The sequence below is a fragment of the Sapajus apella genome, unplaced genomic scaffold (genome assembly GCF_009761245.1).
Source record: "Sapajus apella isolate SASKATOON/1434 unplaced genomic scaffold, GSC_monkey_1.0 scaffold95, whole genome shotgun sequence".
Lineage (NCBI taxonomy): Eukaryota > Metazoa > Chordata > Mammalia > Primates > Cebidae > Sapajus > Sapajus apella.
In genome coordinates, this window is record NW_022437035.1 from 777595 (window position 1) to 800412 (window position 22818).

A 22818-nucleotide genomic window follows, 5' to 3' on the forward strand; every position below is an offset into this window, starting at 1 on the left:
CATTAATACTGCTGGACGCCGACACAGGGGAGCCTGCTGATTCCTGCATCCCCTCTAACTTCTTTGAGCATTTCTGTCTCAGGTACTTTATACTTCTCATTTTTCCACATCTGGATCTCTTCTATTACCATGGCTCCAACAACCAGTGTTTGCTAAAATTTCCAGTTTTCTGTCTCTCTAGTCTAAATTCCAATCCTTAGGCCCCAGACTTGAATTTCTAGCTATTCACAGGGATCTCTTTCTGGAGATCCCAGGGGCATCTTAATCTCCAAACTGGCTTTTTTTCCTCAAGGCTCTTATTTCCTAAATGGCTTATGTTATTAAACCAATGCTCAAGCAAGAGGCCAGAATCATCCTGAACATCCTTGTTTTCTACACTATATTCTACAGTGGAGTCATCATAATCCCTTTGATTTTCATTTCCGTAGAGGCTCTTGAATCCATCCGCACTCCATTTCCAGGGTTTCAGTTCAGGCCTTTATCACGTCTCACCTCACATACTGCTGCAGACTGGGAGCCCTTACTGCCAATCACTCACCCTGCTCAAACTCTGCTGAGATCCAGATTTATGTAATTAATACATCTGAGAATATTAATCATCTGCTGTAAAGCCTTCCATAGCACTGACTAAATGAAATACTAAATATTAGTATCTCTAAGCTCCCATTAGAATGGAGGTACCTCAACATTATTAAAGACCTTGTCTTACTAATTATTATATCCCATGGCATATTATTGTACATTAAATATTCATTAAGAAATGTTTATTAAATGAATGCATAAAAGCCCAGAACTATGCCATGTATAGTAGGGCATATGAAAGAAATATAGGATGGTCCCGGTCCTCTAGGAGCTCTTATTAGAGAGACAAGATAAAAGCAAGAAACTGGGCCAGGCACAGGGGCTCACACCTGTAATCCCAGCACTTTGGGAGGCTGAGGCAGGTGGATTACCTGAGGTCAGGAGTTCGAGACCAGCCTGGCCAACATAGTGAAACCTCATCTCTACTAAAAATGCAAAAATTAGCTGGGCATGGTAGTACACACCTGTAATCCCGGCTACTTGGGAGGCTGAGACAGGAGAATCACTTGAACCCGGGAGGCAGAGGTTACAATGAGCCAAGATCATGCCACTGTACTCCAACCTGAGTGACAGAGACTCTGTCTCAAAAATAAACGAAAAAAAGCCAAAAAACTAAAGGACCAAGAAACTGTATTTGAACTGTTTTCATTTAAAATCAGTTTTTATTTTTATTTTTTTTCAAGGCAGTGTCTCACTGTTGCCCAGCCTGGAATGCACTGGCACAATCTCAGCTCACTGCAACCTCTACCTCCTGTGCTCAAGCAATCCTCCCACCTCAGCCTCCCGAGTAGCTGGGACTACAGGTGTGCACCACCACACCTGGCCAATTTTTTTGTGTAATTTTGGTAGAGACAGCATTTCACTGTGTTGTCTAAGCTGATCTCAAACTCCTGGGCTCAAGCAATCTTCCCGCCTCAGCCTCCCAAAGTGCTGGGATTACAGGTGTGAGCCACCGTGCCTGGCCTAAACTCAGTTTAACTGAGACACAGACTCTAAATGCCAAAGGAGCTCAGAAAAGAAAGAGGTGAGTGTGAGAGAGAACTGTTGGTGAACACACTACAGAGGAGACAAGACAATCAGGATGTTAAAGGATGAGTAGAATGTGAGAGCACAGTGTAAAAGGCAGGATGCTCCAGAATAGAAATGGCACACTGAAAGGTACAGGACATTTGCAGGACAAAAAGGAGCCTGGCCCAGTTGGAATGTGAGATTATGCTGGAGAACAATGGAACTGACCTGGAGGAATAAGGTGGCGCCAGATAAAAGATTCTCCACAGTAAGGAAAAAAGGAGGCTAGACATGGTGGCTCATGCCTGTAATCCCAGCACTTTGGGAGGCCAAGATGGGCAGAACACTTGAGTCCAGGAGTTCAAGACCAGTCTGGGCAACAGAGCAAAACCTACCTCTACCAGAAATACAAAAATTAGCCAGGAGTGAGGGGAAATGGCTTGACCCTGGGAGGCAGAGGTTACAATGAGCCAAGACAGCGTTACTGCACTCCAGCTTGGACAACAGAGTGAGACCCTACCTCCAGAAAAAAAAAAAAAAAGTAAGGAAAAAAGGAGTTTGCCTAAAGTAAGAAAGCAGTAACTTTTTTGGGTGCTATAACAACACAAAAGGGGCCAGGTGTGGTGGCTCATGCCTGTAATCCCAGCACTTTGGGAGGCTGAGGCAGGCAGATCACTTGAGGTCAGGAATACAAGGCCAGCCTGGCCAACATGGTGAAAACTCATCTTTACTAAAAATACAAAAAATTAGTGAGGTGTGGTGGCGGGCGCCTATAATCCCAGCTACTCAGGAGGTTGGGGTAGAATTGCTTGAATCCAGGAGTCGGAGGTTGCAGTGAACCGAGATCGTGCCATTGCCCTCCAGCTTGGGGAACAGAGCAAGACTTCATCTCAAAAAAAAAAAGTGAACATATACAAAAGCTATAATACAAAGCTACCTTTTGATACACGTATATACATACTGTTTTAATGCAGCAATCCTTTGAGAAAGATACTATTATCCACATTTTACAGATGAAGAAATTTTGGCACAGAGCCATTAAATACCTTGTTTGAAGTGACTTGGCTACATGTAAGACCCTGTACTAAGCACTACTGACACAGATCAATAAAATGGTTCATGTTTTCAGATATCTCAAAATCTAACCAAAAAGTCAGAAACATAAATGATTATCTCATAAACAATTACCTACACATCAATGTTGGGTATTGTACTAAATATACACATAAGATGGAGTGTTATTTTAGGAAAATTAATCTGAAACTATTACTCTGAAAAGGCTCTACTAGAAGACAAACACACTGAAATAGGAGAAATCAGCTTCCTAGCTAATACTGCTTCCTTGCTAATACAATGATGCAGGCAAGATCCAGGTAGGAAGGTGATGATGGTGGATGCAGTAAGACTGGAGAAGGGGCAGGATGGAAGACATTTCACAAACAGGAATGACAGTAACAGGTTTAATGTAAGAACAAAGAAGCAGCGTTAAGTTTTTAAGTCTGGCAAACTCAAAGAAGGATATTAGCAAAGACAAAGATACATTCATTTGAAGATGTAGTATACCAAGCTAAAGACTAACTGCTCTGCTCTGGGAGAATATACTTTAAAAATTGTTAGCAACCAGACTTGAGTTGTAGCTAAAGAAAGAATTTAAAAACATTTCAATTAGGCTCTGTGTCAGTGGAATGGCCTCTACGTATTTTCTATGGTTTTATTTTCTCCTCACTCTCCATTAGTCTCTATCATCAATTCTGTTTGCCTCACCTTTCCCACGGAAATAAAGTGTGATTATAAAGTAACAAAGCTGAAGTTTAGGCATACAAGAATTTATCTATCCAAAACTGATTCCAAAAATGCAGTTTCTGTTTTGACACCGTTCTGGAACTTCTCTGTTCTAACTGCTTCCAGAGTCCATCTACAGTCTCAACAAGAAAACCAATTATTTCACAGTCACGCTTTATTTGTAAACATCTCTAACCCAATCATCCATTAACTTAGTGTAGAGTTAATTTCTATTTTTTCAAAAGTAAAATCTACCCTCAAAAAAAAAAACACAAAAAAAACATTTCTTGAGTAACCAACACTAAGGTTATTCTTCCAGAGGTTGTGCTCCTCAGGGACTTCCCAAGAGGCTTTCCTGTAGGGGAGACATGGAGAATGAACGTGTCTGAGCCCCTACAGAGAGCTGGGCATTGGACTGCTAATTATTTCCCAGACCTGCTTTTCATGTAATCCTTGAAGCAACCATTCAAGCAAGTACTGTCATCTCATGATAAAGAATAAAAGAAAGTTCAAAAAAGTCACTTATGTAACTAACACATAGCAGAGTGTTCTAGCTAAAAAAAATATGATTTTGCTACTGTACCATGCTGCTTCTCAAAAATAAGAACACGACTCCCAATGAATGGAAAACGATCAGTTAAACAGTATAATTACTATATAATCCTATATTATTGGCCTATAGCTTTAATACTCTTTAACATCATTTGCTTCCCTGCCACTCTCTGTATTGATTAACTCAGGAAAATACTGAGAGAAATATGAACAACTAGCCATGAAAATATGTCACAGATTTCAAGGTAAGTCTATCTGATAGAAACAGAATGTAAGAAACAGAAATGCCTTTGGAGCATCAAGCTTGACTCTCTCTGATAATACTAGAATAATGTCGTTTAAGTATATTATAATCCAGGTCAACAAGCAAATAGTATTTCCCTCCCCTTAACATGTTCAAATGGAGGCTATTGTGAATTTACCACCAGGGCTTTATTCATGCACTCTTAGTTGAACAGAGACAATACGTTTTACTTATTCCTCCTTTGAATTCTACTCATTTACCACTGGAACGCTATCCACATTTATATATAGCAGACTCATACTATCTTAAACTGAATTGGAAGCCTGCAGGCTTGAATTATTTAAAAGAAAAACATTTCCACTTGTCCTGCCAAGTACGTTGATCAATGCTCACTTAAGTGATATAATCATCTCTCATTTTGTAAGTGCTATTCTCTCTCTTCAGGTGACTAAGCAGTCTGCAATCTTCCTTCCTTTAATTGAATAATTTTCAGGCTTGTGTCTTATCCTTCCGGTTTTCACAAATTCATGCAATCGTTTTCTCCTGTGACTACAGTAAAGGGTTTTATGGCTACACTCCTCTCATTAGCACACACGTCTCTAGAACTCTCTAGATCTGCTACACATACATTGTCTCATTGTGGCCCTTTATCTACTCTTGTGTTCCAGATAGATCAGCTCCTCCCCAGTGGCTTTTTCTGCTTGTGGTCTTTTCCTTCTTTTTGCTTGATCTTCCTGTGCGCTACACACATCCCTCTGGCTCAGATACTTGTGCTCCCACCTCGGGACCTTCGTGGTACTTTTGGTAATGTTATCACCTGATATTGTAAACATAGATACTGTTTATCCCACCTCTGAACCTGTGTGATACTTTTGGTAATGTTATCCTCTAATATTGTAAACATAACTACTGTTTATTAAGCACTAGCCATGTGCTGTGTTTGAAGCCTCATGTAAGTAACACAAACTATCCAGCTCTTCCCTCTCCCCCCACAATGCACTTCCTAGCTCCTATAAAGTCTGTCACTTACAGGCCTGGCACAGTACCTGGCACATAACAGGTGCTCAAGAAATGGAAAGCATTATCATAATTATGAGAACAAGTACCATATGACTTATTCATGTTTGACTCCAATGTCTGGTACATCTGGTTCAATTAATATTTGTTTATAAAACTAGGCAATGGACTGGGTGCTGTAATCCCAGCACTTTGAGAGGCCAAGGCAGGCGAATCACTTGAGGTCATGAGTTCAAGACCAGCCTGGCCAACATGATGAAACCCATCTCTACTAAAAATATAAAAAATTATCCAGATGTGGTGGTACACACCTGTAATCCCAGTTACTCAGGAGGCTGAGGCAGAAGAATTGCTGGAACCTGGGAGGCAGAGGTTGCAGTGAGCCGAGATTGTGCCATTGCACTCTAGCCTGGGCAAAAAGAGTGAGACTAGGTCTCAAAACCAAACCAAAACAAAAAACCCTAAGCAATGAAGAGAACAAATGTTGAGTGGTTGTAAGGCACCTGTAAGACAAACTGTAAAGCTTGCCATGGACTACTAAAACTAACCCTTCCAGAGTCTGGACAGGACAAGTACATAGTGGGGCTTGGCTGCCCAGATGCATGGCCTAGAAGTCCAGCAAGATGAGTAGTACCAGGCTTAGGAAGCTCTTTTTGGCTAGTGTCTGCAGAGGCTGAGTACGGAAGAGGGCTTTCAGTGTGTTGCTCCAACACAGGCCAGTATCAGTTTGGCTCCCTAGGTGCAGAATGTGGTCAGACCAAGTCACTTGGATCAGAGAGAAACATGAGACTGTAAGAGAGGATTCTGATGATGAAGGGATGCCTGATTCTTAGAACTGAAGCCTGTAACTGTTCCACTCACAGAGGCCCAAAGGTGGGGCTCTGGGACCCTGGGATTTAGCAATGGCAGTCTAGGAAGTAGTCTATGTTAGTCTGGCAAGAGGTAGCAGGACATGCCGGGCACACTGGTGCACTCCTGTAGTCCCAGCTACTCGGGAGACCTAGGTGGGAGAACAGCTTGAGTCCCAGAGTTTGAGTCCAGCTGGGTAACATGGCGAGAACCCATTTCAAAACAAACAAACGAATACACAAACCAAAAAACAACCTACAGAAAAGAGTTAGCAGGACCCAAAATTCAGATTCCAGATTCAAGTCTTTGGCAATGCTAACTTTAAAAGGGGGCTATGCACTGAGAGATCAGAAAGATACTTGAGTTTAAGGAAACAAGAGATTCAAGATTCAATTACTTGATACAACCACTTGCAATTTGAAATTACTCTTTGTAACCCTGAGAGTTGCTTCATCCCCAGGTTCTGGGACTAGAACTCTTCTTACCATCAGGTTCCAGAATCTAGGGTCCATATACTCTTGCAATAAAGTGTTTTTTTTTTTTTTTCCCCCTTTAAACCCAATCCAACCAAACACGCTTTTAAAAAAGTTAATTATAATAAAATCTTCCCATCATCTGGTTCTTCAGATGCTCACACTGACTTTTACTTCATCAAATACCAAGTTGTCTATCTTGTATTATTCTATGGCTTATTTACGGTTCTTCGGATTTGACATCCCTAAGGTTTTCTTGGTTCATGTTAGAGCCATATACAGAAATCACAGACTCTCTAATTCAGCTACCCATCTGACGATTGACTATCTTCTACAACACTCCCACCAAGTGGTCATCTGGACCGTACCTGAACACTCTGAATGAAAACTCATCACTTGTAGAGACTGCCTATTTTTTTTTTTTTGACATCACCTACTGAAAATAACTGCATTGGGCTGAAATATGCCTCCCTTAGTTTCTATCCAATGACTCCAGCTCCTCTCCTTAGGGACATGTGGAACAAATAAAACCCTCTTATATGTGGCCCCTTCAGAAATCTGAATGAAGTGACAATATCCTGAGTTTGTTTGCCTTGTTTTGCTAAATAAAGGTTCCCAGTGCCTTTAACATTGTTGTTGCTGCTGTTAGATCTCTCTTTTCTGCATATTCAAGAGTATGTTGTGTATCTAGCCCAGAGCTAGACTAATTTCAGGTGTACTCTGCTCAGCACAGAACAGAGCGAGACAGTCACCTACCTTGTGTTCTGGACACTATACTTCTCATAAAGCAACCTAAGATTACATCAGCTTTTTTTTGGCAGTCACAACACACCGTTGACTCATATTGAGCTACTAATACCCTTAAGACACTGTTGACTCACACTGAGCTTCAATCCCCTAAACCAGCACACATACCACCACTAGGCCCACTGCATGCTTCTGCAATTGTTACAGGGGGAGATGGAGGTAAAGAGAAATGTTTATTTACCACATTGATACTTCATGAAACTTAAGGCCCAAAAATTCAACCTGGGATTTTGTATTCCTGTCATACATAAGCCTATGCCTAGTTTGCTATCCTAAATGATTAGACAAAACTAGTGATGAGTCATGGACTAGAGTTCAGCTTAGGCTAGTCAGCTTTGTTTTGTTTCCTGGTCTCAGACTGCAGCCTTCTCAAAATTACCCATCTTTCAAATGTATGCTATTTATCCCGAGAAGAACTGGTAGAAAGACTATAAATGATTCAATGCAAAACCATTATCACCACTGAAAAAATAATGCAAAGATGAGTATCCAGTACATTAAAGATGGCATATTTATAATTTGCTGTGGAAGAATTATATCTAAACACCTTCTCCTTGATTAAAAATAGCATCTTACAGAGATAATGCTATATAGATTTTCAAAGATAATTCAACTCAGAGTATTCCACTCCTGCAAGAAAGTGGGGAAGGTATCATTATCCTCATTTCTAGTCCAGTTCAGTCTTTACTGTACCCAAGGTATTCCAACACAAGTGAGACCCAGTCCATGTGATTAAGGCACTAATATCCAAGGTGTTCGCCTCTAAGGGTTACGCAACATCTACTCTGCTTGCCCTTGCCATCCTGATTTTATTTATTTATGTATTGTTTTTTCTTTTTGGCCATCTGGATTTTAAAAAGGATCTCATGCTCTAGTAATCATAAAATCATAGAATCTATGAGAATTAGTCTAATATCTTTAAAGATTAGAAAGAGGTATCAAAGAGGCCAGGTGCAGTGGCTCACACCTGTAATCCCTGCACTTTGGGAGGCCAAGGCAGGCGGATCACGAGGTCAAGGGATCAAGACCATCCTAGCCAATATGGTGAAACCCCGTATCTATTTTTTTAAAATATATACTAAAAAAAAAAGTAAAAAAGAGGTATCAAAGAATGCACATAAAGCTGCAGTTACCTAACAGTAAAACCAAGAGTAGAACATATTTATATTCTAACCAATATTCAAACTAATCTTTCTCTTACACTACTATTTCTCAAGATATAAGTAGGCAACTGTCTTATCTACAGCAAAGGCATTTCTGAAAATGGGATCTGATAACATTCTCTGTAACTCAGGAATGTTATGGCTAAGGGTCTCACCAAACTCCAATCCAAGGGAATATGGGTCAGGAAGCTAATCAAAGAGGGATGAACCATGAAATGCTAAACTAGCAACTTCCCAGTAAACAGAGTTGTGCTACATGAAGCAGCTCCCCCAATATTTACCATTGTTGGAGCATTTGTGTTCTAGATAACCAGGCTGCAAAGAGAGCTAAAAGTCTTGCTGTAAGGAAATAAGTATAATTCTGCTGCAGCCAAAGGTGATCTTTTTTTCTTTTTTTTTTTTTTTAAATTGAACCAAAAAAGGTGGTCTTTGTCAAAAGCAGGCTAGATTGGGCACAGTGGCTTACACTGTAATCCCAGCATTTTGGGAGGCTGAGGCGGGCAGATCACGAAGTCGGGAGATCAAGACCATCCTAGCCACATGGTAAAACCTCATCTCTACTAAATACAAAAAAATTAGCTGGGCATGGTGCTGGGCACCTGTAGTCCCAGCTACCTGGGAGGCAGAGGCAGGGGAATAGCTTAAACCCAGGAGGCGGAGGTTGCAGTGAGCCACGATTGGGGCACCGTACTCCAGCCTGTCGACAGAGCAAGACTCCATCTCAAAAAAAAAAAAGCAGGCTAAATAAGCAGCTGAGTCAATGTATGTAAAGGAACCTGGTGACTGACTGCGTCAGTGCACTCTAGCCTGGGCAACAAAGTGAGACCTTGTCTCTAAATATTTATCAATACTGATGTGGTGTTCAATTTGATTCAACAATCATTTAGTGCCAGTTATATGCAAATCACTGTAGACTTGAAGACATGCCAGACCTTTATCCTCAAGAAACAAAAGATTCAGTTTGGACATGGTGGCTCATGCCTGTTATCCCAGCACTTTGGGAGGCCAAGGAAGGAGGACTGCTTGAGCCTTGAAGTTCAAGACAAGCCTGGAAAACATAATGAGATCCTGCCTCAAAAAAAAAAAAAAAAAAAAAAAAAAAAATGGCATAGTGGCTCATGCCTGTGGTCTACTCGGGAGGCTGAGCTGGGGAGGACCACATGAACCAAGGAGGTTGAGGCTGCCATAAGCCAAGATTGCGCTACTGCATTCCAGCTTGGGTGACAGAGACCCCACCTCTAAAAACAAATAATAATAATGACAACAATAACAATGCACTGTTTATTTCAAAACAGCCACAAAGAAATGATAAATATTTGAGGTGATAGATACGCTAACTGGCCTGATTTGATCATTCTACAATATATACATCTATCAAAACATCACACTGTACCCCATAAATATATACAATTATTTGTCAATTAAAAATAAAACTTTAAAAACATTTTTTAAAGGTTTAATGTGAGTTAAGCTTTACTATGAGCAAAGCAGAGCTGGTCATGTGGGGAGAAGTACGAAACCCAAAACAAAAACAAGGGACAAAAGAGAGGCTGCTAAAACAGAGGCCATCAAATCTTCTCTGTCACAATCTGGGCTGGGTTAGCCTTGCTCTGCTGTAAAATCCATTTTCAGTAAGCTTGGGTGGTGTACTCCAAGACTTTTTCATGTGAGACACTTAAATTGATATAAGGATAATAATGATAAAAAATGCTAGTGAAAAAAGAATTGTGACTTTTCAGTTAAGGAATGCAATGTAGGGACAAATTAACCCAGAAATTGGGCTTTAGAATGTTGCTTAGATTGGATCACTTCAGATCTTTTTTCCCTTGACTAGAAAGTAAAATATTGGCTCCTACAGTTTTTCAGTAAATACCACGTTTAACTTGGAAATCTGACAAATGTCAAGGACCTTGTTCCCTTAACTCACAGTATTACTGGATGATCAAATGGGACAAGATGATACAAAAGCCTTTTGTGTGTTGTCAAGTGCTAAATGAGGCATAGACAGCCCCTCTGGGTCATAGGAGAAGACTAGCGGGATCTCCAAGTCATGGCCCTTATTAGAATTGCTCACCACTGATCATCATAAAAGTTTAGTCCTTCAAATGTTAATGAGTAAAAATAGTACCTGACTATGTGATTCAGCAATTCCACTGCTGGGTATCTATACAAAATACCGTAAAGGAAATCAGTATATCTAAGGGATATTGGCACTCCCATCCCATATTTGTTGGAGCACCGTTCATAATCACCAAGATTTGAAAGCCAACAAACGTCCATCAACAGATGAATGGATAAAGAAAATGTGGCACATATGCTCAACGGAGTACTATTCAGCCATAAAAAGGAATGAGATCCTGTCATTTGCAACAACATGGACAGAACTGGAGGTCATTAAGTGAAATAAGCCAGGCACAGCAAGACAAACCACGTGTTCTCACTTATTTGTGGGAGTTAAAAATTAAAACAATTAAAGAAAAAAAATTGAAACAACTGAACTCATGGAGATGGAGAGGTGAAGGATGGTTATGAGAGGCTGGGAAGGGTAGCTGGGGATGGGGGGAAAGTGGGGATGGTTAATGGGTACAAAAAGTAGTTAGAATGAGTAAGACTTAATATTTGATAGCACAACAGGGAGACTATAGTCAATAAAAATTTAATTGTATATTTAAATACGCATTACTTTTTAAAAAGTACTTTAAATACCTTCCCTAGGCTGGGCTCAGTGGCTTATGCCTATAATCACAGCACTTTGGGAGGTCAAGGCAGGTGGATCACCTGAGGTCAGGAGTTTGAGACCGGCCTGACTAACACAGAGAAACTCCATCTCTACTAAAAATACAAAATTAGCCAGGTGTGGTGGTGCAGGCCTGTGATCCCAGCTATTCAGGAGGCTGAGGCAGAAGAATTGCTTGAACCTCAGAGGTGAAGGTTGCAGTGAGCTGAGATCGCACCATTGCACTCCAGCCTGGGCAATAAGAGCAAAAGTCCATCTCAAAAAAAAAAAAAAAAAAAACCTTCCCTAAGGATTAAAATGAACACATATTGTAAATTTAAAAATACCTTAAAATAGACACTAACATATTTTTAATCAATAAGCTCTTTCTGCAGAACCAGCTTTTATAATGAAACTGTTTTCTCACAAGTAAGCATATAGAAAAATTTATATACGGCTAGATTATTAGAAGCATATTTTATTGGAATTAGGAAAAGACATACGTCATCTCTATAGATTGTCTCGTCAGTTTCCTCCCCTCCCCCACCTTTCTTATAACAGAAAAACTGAGGTTAAGGAAGAACCCAATCTAAACTGCAGGTTTCTTGATTCCTGTTCTAAGTCTTTTTTTCATATAATTTAAAAAAAATATATTTCAAACATAAAGTATAGGTAATAATAAGAACTCAGATTTTTTAAATGTTAATGTCATATGCCTCAGATCTCTTAAAAAGAATTAAAATATTATCTATCAACATAATTCCCATTCTTCTATCCCATTCCCCTATCTCCCTCTCCAGAGGTATCCATCATGCTGAAGTTGTGTGTATTCTGTCCTTCCTGCCCGTGTTTATATACACTTACCAAATCATGGGTTATACATCCTTAAACCACACCATGTTGCCAGATAAAGAGTTGTTCTTCAAAACAAGGAAGAATCCCTCACTCTAGAATGGTTGCATGAAGTTATCATCTTTTGGCTGGCAGGATATTTCAGAAAGAAACTAGGGCAGAGTCTTAAGTCTTTTTAAATGATTGCCACAGAGCCGGGCATGGTGGCTCACCCCTATAATCCCTGCACCTTGGGAGGCCAAGATAGGTGGATCACCTAAGGCCAAGAGCTCGAGACCAGCCTGGCCAACATGGTGAAACCCCGTCTCTACTAAAAATACAAAAATTAGCTGGGTGTGGTAGTGCGTGCCTATGATACCAGCTACTCTAGAGGCTGAGGCACAAGAATCGCTTGAACGAGGGAGGTGGAGGTTGCAGGGAGCCGAGACTGCTCCACTGTACTCCGGCCTGGGTGACAGAGGGAGACTCCATCTCAAAAAAAAAAAGCAAAAAACAAAATGATTACCACAGAAAGAGCTAGTGAAGTGTCCTGGTATCATTCAGGGTAAAAAATAAATTGGGCAAGTATAAACTTTTTAATACAACTTTGAAAACCTTAAGTTTTATTTATGAAACACTGGTTTATAATGAGCAAGTATGAATGACCTGTCACTGAACATTAGGGAAAGATGAAATAAGTAATTTAACTCATAATAATAGTTTCTACTACTGCTTCAAGGTACAGCTCAGTGCTATCACCTTAATGAATTTGTCCATGATCCCAAAGTTGATTCTTTCAACGATCACTTATTGAGTGCTAAAGTCCTCTGGATACAAAAGTAGATCCGGTCCATTTTCTGAGGAGAGCTCAGAAATAATTACATAACAGTGTTTAATAAATGTAATAAGAGAACTATCTACGAAGGACTGGTGGAGCCTAACTTTTTCTGGGGCAGTTGGAGAAGTTTTTACAGAAGAGGTGATGTTTCAACTGTATGGTGGAGGATGAGAAGGAGGTCACAAAATGAAGGATAAAAGGTGATTCCAGGTAGAGATACATTGAATGAGAGGGTACAAAGGATGGTAAGATACCAGTTTAGAAACACAACTAAGGATAGACATTGGAGGTGGGGAGAGAAGTTAGAACTAGCAACAATTCAAGCAAAAGATGACAGGAGGCAGACATGAGGAGGGAGGAGTAAGGATATGAACAAAATCCAGGAGATAAATTTAGCAGAACTTGATGCCTGATTGTATGGGGGAAAAGATGGAGGAGTTGCAGATGACTCTCAAAAACTTGGCAAATCAGTGGGTGGTGAGGCCATTACTGAAATAGCGAATACAAGGCAGAAGATAAGAGGCTGGGCACGGTGGCTCATGCCTGTAATCTCAGCACTTTGGGAGGCCACGGAGGGCAGATCACCTGAGGTCAGGAGTTCGAGACCAGCCTGACCAACATGATGAAACCCTGTGTCTACTAAAAATACAAAAAATTACAAAAAATTCTTTATTATTATTCTTTTTCTTTTTTTTTTTTTTAAATACTTTTGATGAATTGCTTTATAAAAAAAATAAAAAAAGGAGAGAGATCCAAGATGGCTGATCACTAGCAGTTTGGGATTGTAGCTCCCAGTGAAAGCGCAGAGAACGAGAGGACACCACACTTTCAGACAAATTTTTATTGCTCATACACCAGGAGATTCCCAGCAAAGGAGCCCCACGGGTCGCCAGCGCATCTCTTCTGGCCAGTGAGGCGGTTCTTGGTGCAGAGTCAGAAAAGCAGCATCAATCTTAATGCTACTGTTTTGGCCGGCACAGTGGGTTGCTCAGATTCCAGCGCTGGGAATCAACAAGTTGAACGTCCACTCAGAAACCCAATTATAAAGACAGTAATTATAAAGACCACAGATGGATAAATCTACAACGAAGGGAAGAAAACAACCTAAAAAGGCTAAGAATACCCAAAACCAGAACGCCTTTCCCTCTACAGGGGATCACAGTTCCTCATCAGCAACCGAACAGGCCTGATGGAGAACCAGTGTGTTCCATTAACAGAAGCAGGCTTCAAAAGGTGGATATTAAGAAACTTATGTGAGTTAAAAGAACTTATTCTAACCCAATGCAAAGAAACTAAGAACTTTGAAAAAAAAGTTTGATGAAATGTTAACAATAATACACAATTTAGAGAGGAATATAAGTGAATTAATGGAGCTGAAAAACACAACACAAGAACTTCGCAAAGTATGCAGAAGTTTTAACAGCCGAATTGATCAAGCAGAAGAAAGGATATCAGAGGTCGAAGACCAACTTAATGAAATAAAACGAGAAGACAAGATTAGAGAAAAAAAGAGTAAAAAGGAACAAGCAAAGTCTCCAAGAAATATGGGACTCTATGAAAAGACCTAATCTACGTTTGCTAGGTGTACCTGAATGTGACGAAGAGAATCAATCCAAGCTGGAAAATACGCTTCAGGATATTATCCAGGAAAACTTTCCCAACCTAGCAAGGCAGGACAATATTCAACTCCAGGTAATATAGAGAAAACCACAAAGATATTCCTCAAGAAGACCAACCTCAAGGCACATAATCGTCAGATTCACCAGGGTTGAAATGAAGTAGAAAATATTAAGGGCAACCAGACAAAAAGGTCAGGTTACCCACAAAGGGAAGCCTATCAGATTTACAGCAGATCTCTCAGCAGAAACCCTATTAGCCAGAAGAGAGTAGGGGCCAATATTCAACATCCTTAAAGAACTTTCAACCCAGAATTTCACATCCAGCCAAACTAAGCTTCATAAGCGAAGGAAAAATAAAATTTTTTGTGAACAAGCAAGCACTCAGAGATTTCATCACCACCAGGCCTGCTTTACAAAAGCTTCTGAAAGAACCACTACACATAGAAAGGAACAACCAGTATCAGCCTTTCTAAAAAATACCAAAAAGTAAAGAGCATCAACATAATGAAGAATTTACATCAGCTAATGGACAAAACATTAAATGGCAGTATCAAATTACCACATCACACCTACTTACAGGTTTAAATGAAATATTGGTTGGCTGCTTGTTTGTTATCTTCTTCCCTCGTTTTTAGCAGTTATAGGAATACCCATTTTTAGACTGCATTCTAGCCTGGGCAATAAAGCAACACCCTCGTTCTCTCTCCCTCTTCCTCTTTCTTCCTCTCCTTCATTCTTTTTTTTTTTAATTATTCTTTTTCTTATCAGATTTACAGTTTTTTTGAGACGGAGTCTCGCTCTTGTTACCCAGGCTGGAGTGCAATGGCGCGATCTCGGCTCACCGCAACCTCCGCCTCCTGGGTTCAGGCAATTCTCCTGCCTCAGCCTCCTGAGTAGCTGGGATTACAGGCACACACCACCATGCCCAGCTAATTTTTTGTATTTTTAGTAGAGACGGGCTTTCACCATGTTGACCAGGATGGTCTCGATCTCTTGACCTCGTGATCCACCCGCCTCGGCCTCCCAAAGTGCTGGGATTACAGGCTTGAGCCACCGCGCCCGGCCTTCTTTTTCTTTTTTTTAAAAAAGTACTTTTGATGAATTGCTTTATAAAAAAAAAAAAATTTAGCCAGGTGTGGTGGCACATGCCTGTAATCCCAGCTACGGGAGGCCAAGGCAGGAGAATCAGAAGAATCGCTTGAACCTGGGAGGTGGAGGTTGCAGTGAGCTGAGATTGGGCCACTGCACTCCAGCCTGGCAAACGAAAGCAAAACTGTCTCAAAAAAAAAAAAAAAAAAAAACACGGGTAAGAGCCCTCCTGAGAAAGGAGGTAAGGAGGTTCATTCAGTTTGAAGCATTTTTGAGTTGGCTTTGAAGCCTCTTCCATGAGACCGCCAATGATTTCTCTAAGCAAGAAATCACCTTTCTTTGCACTCCATACTGTAGTATGTTGTTTCTTTTTCAATTTCATCTCGAATTACCTAAATCTGCTGTATTTACAAGTCTGCCTCTACTTTAAATCACAGAGAAAAGGTACTAGGTCTTACTTGTCTTTATAGGGCTCTCCTGGCAGTGCCTTACACATAGAAAGTACTCGAAGTTTGCATTCTTGAAAAGGCAGCTCCATCAGATACTAGAAACTGTCAGCTAACATTTATCAAAACAAGGAACAAAAATAGTGAATTAATAGCCTAAACAAAATACCTGAAGTATAATATTTGGCCCTGTAGCACCTATTTTTAATGTTAATAGCTGATTCTGGATATAAATTAGCTTCCTTTGCACTTATCTTACTTGCCTCTTTTTTTTCTTTGAGATTGGATCTCACTGTTGCCCAGGGTGAAGTGCAGTGGTAAGATCATAGCTAGGGAGCCTCAAACTCCTGAGCTCAAGTGATCCTCTCGCCTGAGCTTCCCAAGAAGCAGCTGCGTACCACCATGATTGGCTAATTTTTAAAAAATTATTTTGTAGATAGAGTCTTGCTGTGTCACCCAGGCTGGTCTGGAGCTCCTGGCCTCAAACAATTCTTCTTTCTTGGCCTCCTAAAGTGCTAGAATTACAGGTGTGAGCCATTGTGCTGGCCTTTTCTGACTTTTAAACAACTCTGCAGCGTAATCTTTGGATTCCTATTTTACAGATAAAGCAACAGAAGCCTCCAATGACTGAGTAACTTTCCCGGGGTCACAAGGTTTGCAAGTGGCTAAATAGGATTTCTACACACTGATTCTTTCAGCATGCTGCCCGCCTGAGGTAAGCGGGTCTTACTGCCTTAATTCTCAGTAGGTCCCCCGAAGAGGATGCTTCTTTGCTCCTGAAGGGATGGCACCCTCTGGATTAGCGGGAACAGCAAACGCGGCTCTCCTACCATCTCAGCGACTGTCTACAGCGCACCGTACCCCAGGAGACTACCCATATTTGCACACACGCCGCAGAGGTCAGAGCTGAAAGTGGGCCCTAGGGGGCAGGGGGCGTGTCCTCGCCCGGGGACCCCGCACTTTACAGCAGGAGCTCCATGGAGGCGCACTGGACAGCAGGCGAACAGCTGACCTTCGACCCCAACGCGGCCCCGAAGCCGGGGGTGGGAACGCGCGGCCCAGGTGGCTGCCTGGACTCCGACCCTGGCCCCTCCGGGGTTAACACTCTCCAGACATAAGGCTCCGCACTACAGAGGTGCCGCCGCCGCGTGCCCAGGAAACACAAACTCGTTCCGTACCTTCGTCCGCAGTCCTGTGCTGGGGGCTGGCCCGGCCGGCTGCTCTGTGCTGCGGACCGGAGGTCGCGGTCGGGAACGGCCCCGCCCAGCGGCTGCTGCTGGAACCCGCCCCCGCGAAGGTCCGCAGCGGGACGCCGACTTGCCACAGACCCGGGCTGCAGCCTCCCGGAGGCCGCGCCAGGCCTCCCTCACAGCCTCTCCAGGGTCCCGCCCCGACACCAGGGGGCAGGTGACGGGTGGAACCTGGAGGCACCCTCGCGAGGGCCCATGAGGGAGGCTGGAGGGAGCAACCTTGGCCGGGACTCGCAAACGAAGCACGAGGGCAACGCGCAGTCCCACCTGTGGAGGCGCGTGTCTCATCGCGTGCCAGAGGACGGGCGAAGGTCAAGGGGCAAAGGGCAAGGGGCGGAGTCCCCCCACCCCCTCACGCGAGGCCCTGGAGCGCTGATTGGCCGTGTGCTGGGGAGGCGACAAGAGCACGTGTTCTGGCACGTGCTGAAGGAGCGCAAAGGGCCAGGGGCGGGCCCACTCGCGAAGCCCTGGAGGGCAAATTGGCTACTCCAGGAAGGGGGCGTGTCCCCACGTGAGCTGTCCGGGAGCAGGAGTAGGAGATAGAGGAGAGGGTGTCTGCGGTCCTGGCCTGGCCACCTCCTCCCACTGGGTGCAAAGGGCAGGCAGTTCGTGCGCGGACACCGGCCCTGGCTGAGTGTGGCCATGGCGGGCGCTGAGTGGACATCGCTGGAGGAATCCTTGGAGAAGCATCTGCCGCTCCTAGACTTGCAGGAGGTGAAGCGCGTTCTCTATGGCAAGGAGCTCAGGTCCGCAGCCCAGAGGCTAACTTATGGGTCTTGTGGGGCCACAGACTGTGGGTCTGGGGGAGCAGGCAGGGAGGGGTTCAGGGTCTGAAGGGCTCCGAGGAGGTGGTGAGAAGTCCTAAGTTGGCAGGCAGAGACCATAGTACGTCTTGATGCGACAGCCCCGGGGTCCTTGGGGGTTGCAGAATCCTGGGGTGACCTTTGCAAATCTCTTCTCCCCCAAGTTGCCCAGAACTGGAAGGAAAAGGACGAGATTTTACTCTCCAGGGCTTTCTCTGTGGCTATCCCAACCCTCCTCCCAGGAGCCGGACTTAATTTCTGGGTGTCTGGCCGGATCACTGCCGCCAGCCAGAGCCCCTAAGCAGGTGTACTGATTGTCCAGCCCCAGACCATCCTTCCTGCGGTGACCTGACCTCTCTGGCTGACCCTTGGAAATAGAGGCTGTCTGCATTCAGTTGGCAAGGGAACCTCTCCCACTGTTAAGCCAGGCGTTGGTTACTACGTGCAAATGTTTTTTTCACTCCCTGCAAGCTGTGTGCATCACCAGGACTTTCTGAGGGCTTGTGTACTGCTGGATACTGTGTCCACAAAGCTGAAAAAAGACACTTGCCCTTCGCTCTAGTTTCTCTTCAGTGCATTTCTTACCAGCAGCAACCAGAGGATCTCTTTAATATGTAAATCATATGCTGTTTCTCCTTTGAGCTTAAAATTCTGTAAGGAATTTCCTAGGCTTTTAGAATGAAATCCAAACTCTGACCGCAAGCAGCCCCTAACTCTCGTTCAACTTCCTTGCTCATTTGTGGGCTCCCTGCCTCCCCTAGTCCAGCCAGTCTGCAGGCACCATGACCTTGCGGCAGGAACCAGAACAGTTCACCTGTAACTGAAGGTGTTCTTTGGATCAGTGGTTCCCAGCCACAGCTGCTGTGGAGTTACTGCAAGGAGGCTAGACCTCAGATCCAAGGGTGTTTTCACAGCTAGTGGATGATGAAGTTAGAACAGCTGCTTCTGGAGGTGAGGTAGTAAAGAACTTTATCTGAAAGGGCTCTTCATATTCAAAGGGCTGGGTGAACTTTAAGGCCCCTCCCAGTGAATGCACTCTTGCTTCTCAGCTGAGTAGTTTTTGAGAAGTGTCTTAGAGCTGAGACTCCTAAAGATGTCTTAAATAAAGTGAGGGGCGTCTCATGCTTCTAGGGATGGGAATTAGTTCATTCTAAGTGTGGGGTGGGCATGTGTTCCTGGGAAAAAGACAGCACCTCGGTGCCAGGAAAGAGGTGAAGGAGAAGTCTTAGGAAAAGAGAAGTCAATTTCCTACAAAAGTGTTTGGGGTACATGCTGGAGAAGGGCTGAGGTCAGGCCAAGGACTGCCTGCAAGAGGGATTTTATCTGAGCATTTGGGTTCACTCCAGAGTGGGAGGGATGATGAAAATGGCTGGTGAAATGGGAGACAACCTCTCTTGACCAGTGACTGCCAGGCTTTATCCTAGGGCTCTTTTCCTATCCCTTTTTCTTGCTCTGTTCTACTCAGCATTTAGCCCTTTCAGCTTTTTTTTTTTTTTTTTTTTTTTTTAAAGGTGTAGCAATCTTGCTCTGTCGCCAGGCTGGTGTGCAGTGGCGCGATCTCGGCTCACTGCAACCTCCGCCTCCCAGGTTCAAGCTATTCTCCTGCCTCAGCCTCCCAAGTAGCTGAGATTACAGGCACCTGCCACCACACCTGGCAATTTTTTGTATTTTTAGTAGAGGCAGGGTTTCACAATATTGGCCAGGCTGGTCTCAAACTCCTGACCTTGTGATCTACCCGCCTTGGCCTCCCAAAGTGCTGTGATTACAGGCGTGAGCCACCGTGACCAGCCCAGCCCTTTCACCTTTTATCCCTAAGGTATAAACCTTTGTAATTTATCTGTCCTTGCAAGTGTGTGGGATTTGGCAATGAACAGCCTTTTGAACTGAAGACAGAAAAATTACTGCTCGTTTAAATACTCGAATTCCACTTAAATTCCTATAAACCCCTCAGAGTCTGACTTGGACATGGCTGCCTCTGTGAAAGCCCAGTGGACCTGAAGTCTTCAGCCTCTCTCATCCAACTCCCAGTGTGCTCCACACAAGACCACCTCCTCTCCCAGTTACAGTGCTTAATAAATGTTTGCTCAGTGAATGAGCCAAATGGGCCTTTGCCTGTGGCAGGCAGATGCAATCCCCAGAGAACATCGATTTTCTATTTTAAGATAGCCAGAACCAAGAAGCAGTCATTCAGTCAACAAACATTCATTGAGCACTTACTTTAGTCTCGGCCACTGGCACTGGGGATTCCAGGATGAGTAAGTCATGGTTCCTGCCCTTGGGGACTTTCCATCTTTTGGTGGTTGCCTTACACTGTGAGAGAAGGAGGCAGGGAGAGCTTGAGAGAATTTGTGTATTTGGGGTTGTGGGGACGTCAAGAAGGCTTCCTAGGGGGACCATGCTTGAGCTACATCCTGGGGAAGGCAGGAAGGGTACCTGTCTCCAGACACCAGGATGACTCCCCTGGTGTCTGGAGACAGGTACCCTTCCTGCCTTCCCCAGGATGTAGGGTTAGTCACTGAGTGCCCCCTGAGGAAGACCCGAGAGAGGAGACAGGAGTGGCAGGTAGATCTTTGGGGCTCTGAGGCAGCAGAACTGTGTCCTGATAATGGTGGAGACTTTGAAGAGTTTGACCTGGCGGTTGAGTGAGAAATGACCTGGAATAACTACTGGATGAGCTGAAATTTTTAAAAAGGGAAAGGAAAAAAAGACTAGCCTGGAAAAAGGCAGGTGAAAGGTGAGAGTCCTGATGTGAACAGAGTGCCTGGGGCTGGAGAGACAGAAGGCTTCCTTCCAGAGGTCTTGGGGAGGTCAGTGGACAGTGAGGCAGTGAGGATCTTGCTGGCTTCTGGCTTGGGCTCTCGGATGAGCAGTAGACTCATCTGATGAGGAGGATCTTTGGACAGTTTGCGTTTGTGTGCTGTTTAGTTCCTAGGGCTGCTGTAGCAATTGAAACAAACTTTTCTCACAGTTCCGAAGACCGTAAGTACTAGACCAAGGTGTCAGCAGGGCCGTGCTCCCCCAAACATCCTAGGGGAGAATCCTCCCTTGTCTTTTCTAGCCTCGGGGGGCTCCTGGCTTTCCTTAGCTTGTGACAGCCAGTCTCTGCCTCTTTCTTCACATGGCCTTCTCCTCTTGTCCCTGTGTCTCACCTGTAGCGTCTCTTCTATTTGTCTTTGAGCAGGGTGCAATGGCTCACACCTGTAACCTCAGCACTTCGGGAGGCGAGGGCTGGAGGATTGCTTGAACCCAGGAGTACAAGACTGGCCTAGGCAACATAGCGAGACCCCATCTTTATAAAACATTTAAAAAATTACTCAGGCATGGTAGCATGCACCTGTAGTCCTAGCTACACAGCAGGCTGAGGTGAGAGGATCGCTTGAGCCTGGGAGATTGAGGCTGCAGTGAGCCAAGATCTTGCTTCTGCACTCCAGCCTGGGGTCAGAACAAGGCCCTGTCCACACACATCTTTGGATTTGGGGCTTACTTGAATAATCCAGGTTGATCTTATCTTGAGATCCTGACCTTAATTACATCTTTGAAGACCCTTTTTCCAAATCAAATCACAATGACAGATTCCAGGTGTCAGGATGAGGATGCAGTTCTACCTGCTACAGTAGCTTCAGGGTCCACAGGTGGAAATAACCCAGTGGCTGGCTATCTGCTGTGTGGAGGTGAGCCTCAGGTGGGAGAGGCTGGGCTTGTTGAGCTGTGCTGGAGATGGTCATTCCAGGTGGAGGAGGAGCAGGTGCAAAGAGAAAGGCCCTGGAGAGAATGCTAGAAAACCTGGATATTAAAGAGGTCAGAGAAAGACTGGGAGATTCTGGGGCAGGACCGGGAAAGAAGCGTCAGATGGCGCAGAAATGTCTACCCGGTGAGGACATCAGGAAGTCTGCTGGTTTTAGCTATGACAAGGCTGGTGGCAGTTCCTGAGATGGAGCCAGGAGATGAGGCCTGAGCCGAAGGAAAGCATGTGTGGAAGCTCCCTAGGCAGCAGAGGGAGAGAGCAAGTGAGCAAACATGTGGACATGTGTGGAGCACTGTCCCTCGTTTTCTCTCTTCCTCTCCTTCCCTCCCTCCCCTGCCCCCTTCTGTTTCTCAGTGGGAGAGACTCTTAACAGCTTCAGCGGTGAATGTGGAGATCTGTAGATACTAGTGGGGAAAGATGTCCAAGTTAGGTGGATGAAGTGAAAAAGGCAAGTTAAACAGAAAATACCGAACGATGCCATTGAATTTGTAATGCATCCACGTAGGAAACTAGGAAAGAGACATAAAACTTTAAGAGGGGTTGCCTCTGCGTTTTGGGACTGGGGTGGGGTAGAGAGGGAAACATTTTTCATTTTATACGTTCCCCACTATTTAGTTCACCCCTGCCATGAGCACATATCTCTTTTGTAACAGAGCTCCTTTAATTATTTAAAGTGCTGATGGTAAAGAGCCATCAGAGTTAGGAAGATGAAGCTCCAGAAGTGAGAGGTTGCTGAGGAGGCAGGAACTTGGTGTCCTCTGGCAAGGTCTGCCTTGACCCTAGGTGGGAGAGGTGGGGGCCCTGAAGAGCATGGTGGGGCTAGGAAGGGAAGTGACGGGCTTTACTCCTTGAAGTCTGAAGGGAAGCCCTGAGCAGGGAGGCCTCAGTAGCAGGGTGAGGGGTAAAAGGCCTGAAAGCCAACCACAGGGACCAGGGCGGGCAGTGGTGGCATGAAGCTGCCTATGAGGTTATGGCTCATTTGCTGGTCTTGCCCTGCTGGGCAG

The 22818-nt window shown here is 44.0% G+C and overlaps 1 protein-coding gene across 1 annotated transcript in view; it reads left to right on the plus strand.

Moving 5' to 3' along the window:
* Positions 1 to 17575: 17575 nt before the first annotated feature.
* UPB1 (beta-ureidopropionase 1) overlaps positions 17576 to 22818 on the plus strand; it is a 35865-nt gene continuing 30622 nt past the window's right edge. The window contains exon 1 of the mRNA XM_032256624.1: positions 17576 to 18012. Within this exon, the coding sequence (XP_032112515.1) occupies positions 17909 to 18012 (104 nt within the window). The 5' untranslated portion in view covers positions 17576 to 17908. The remainder of the gene's footprint in view (positions 18013 to 22818) is intronic.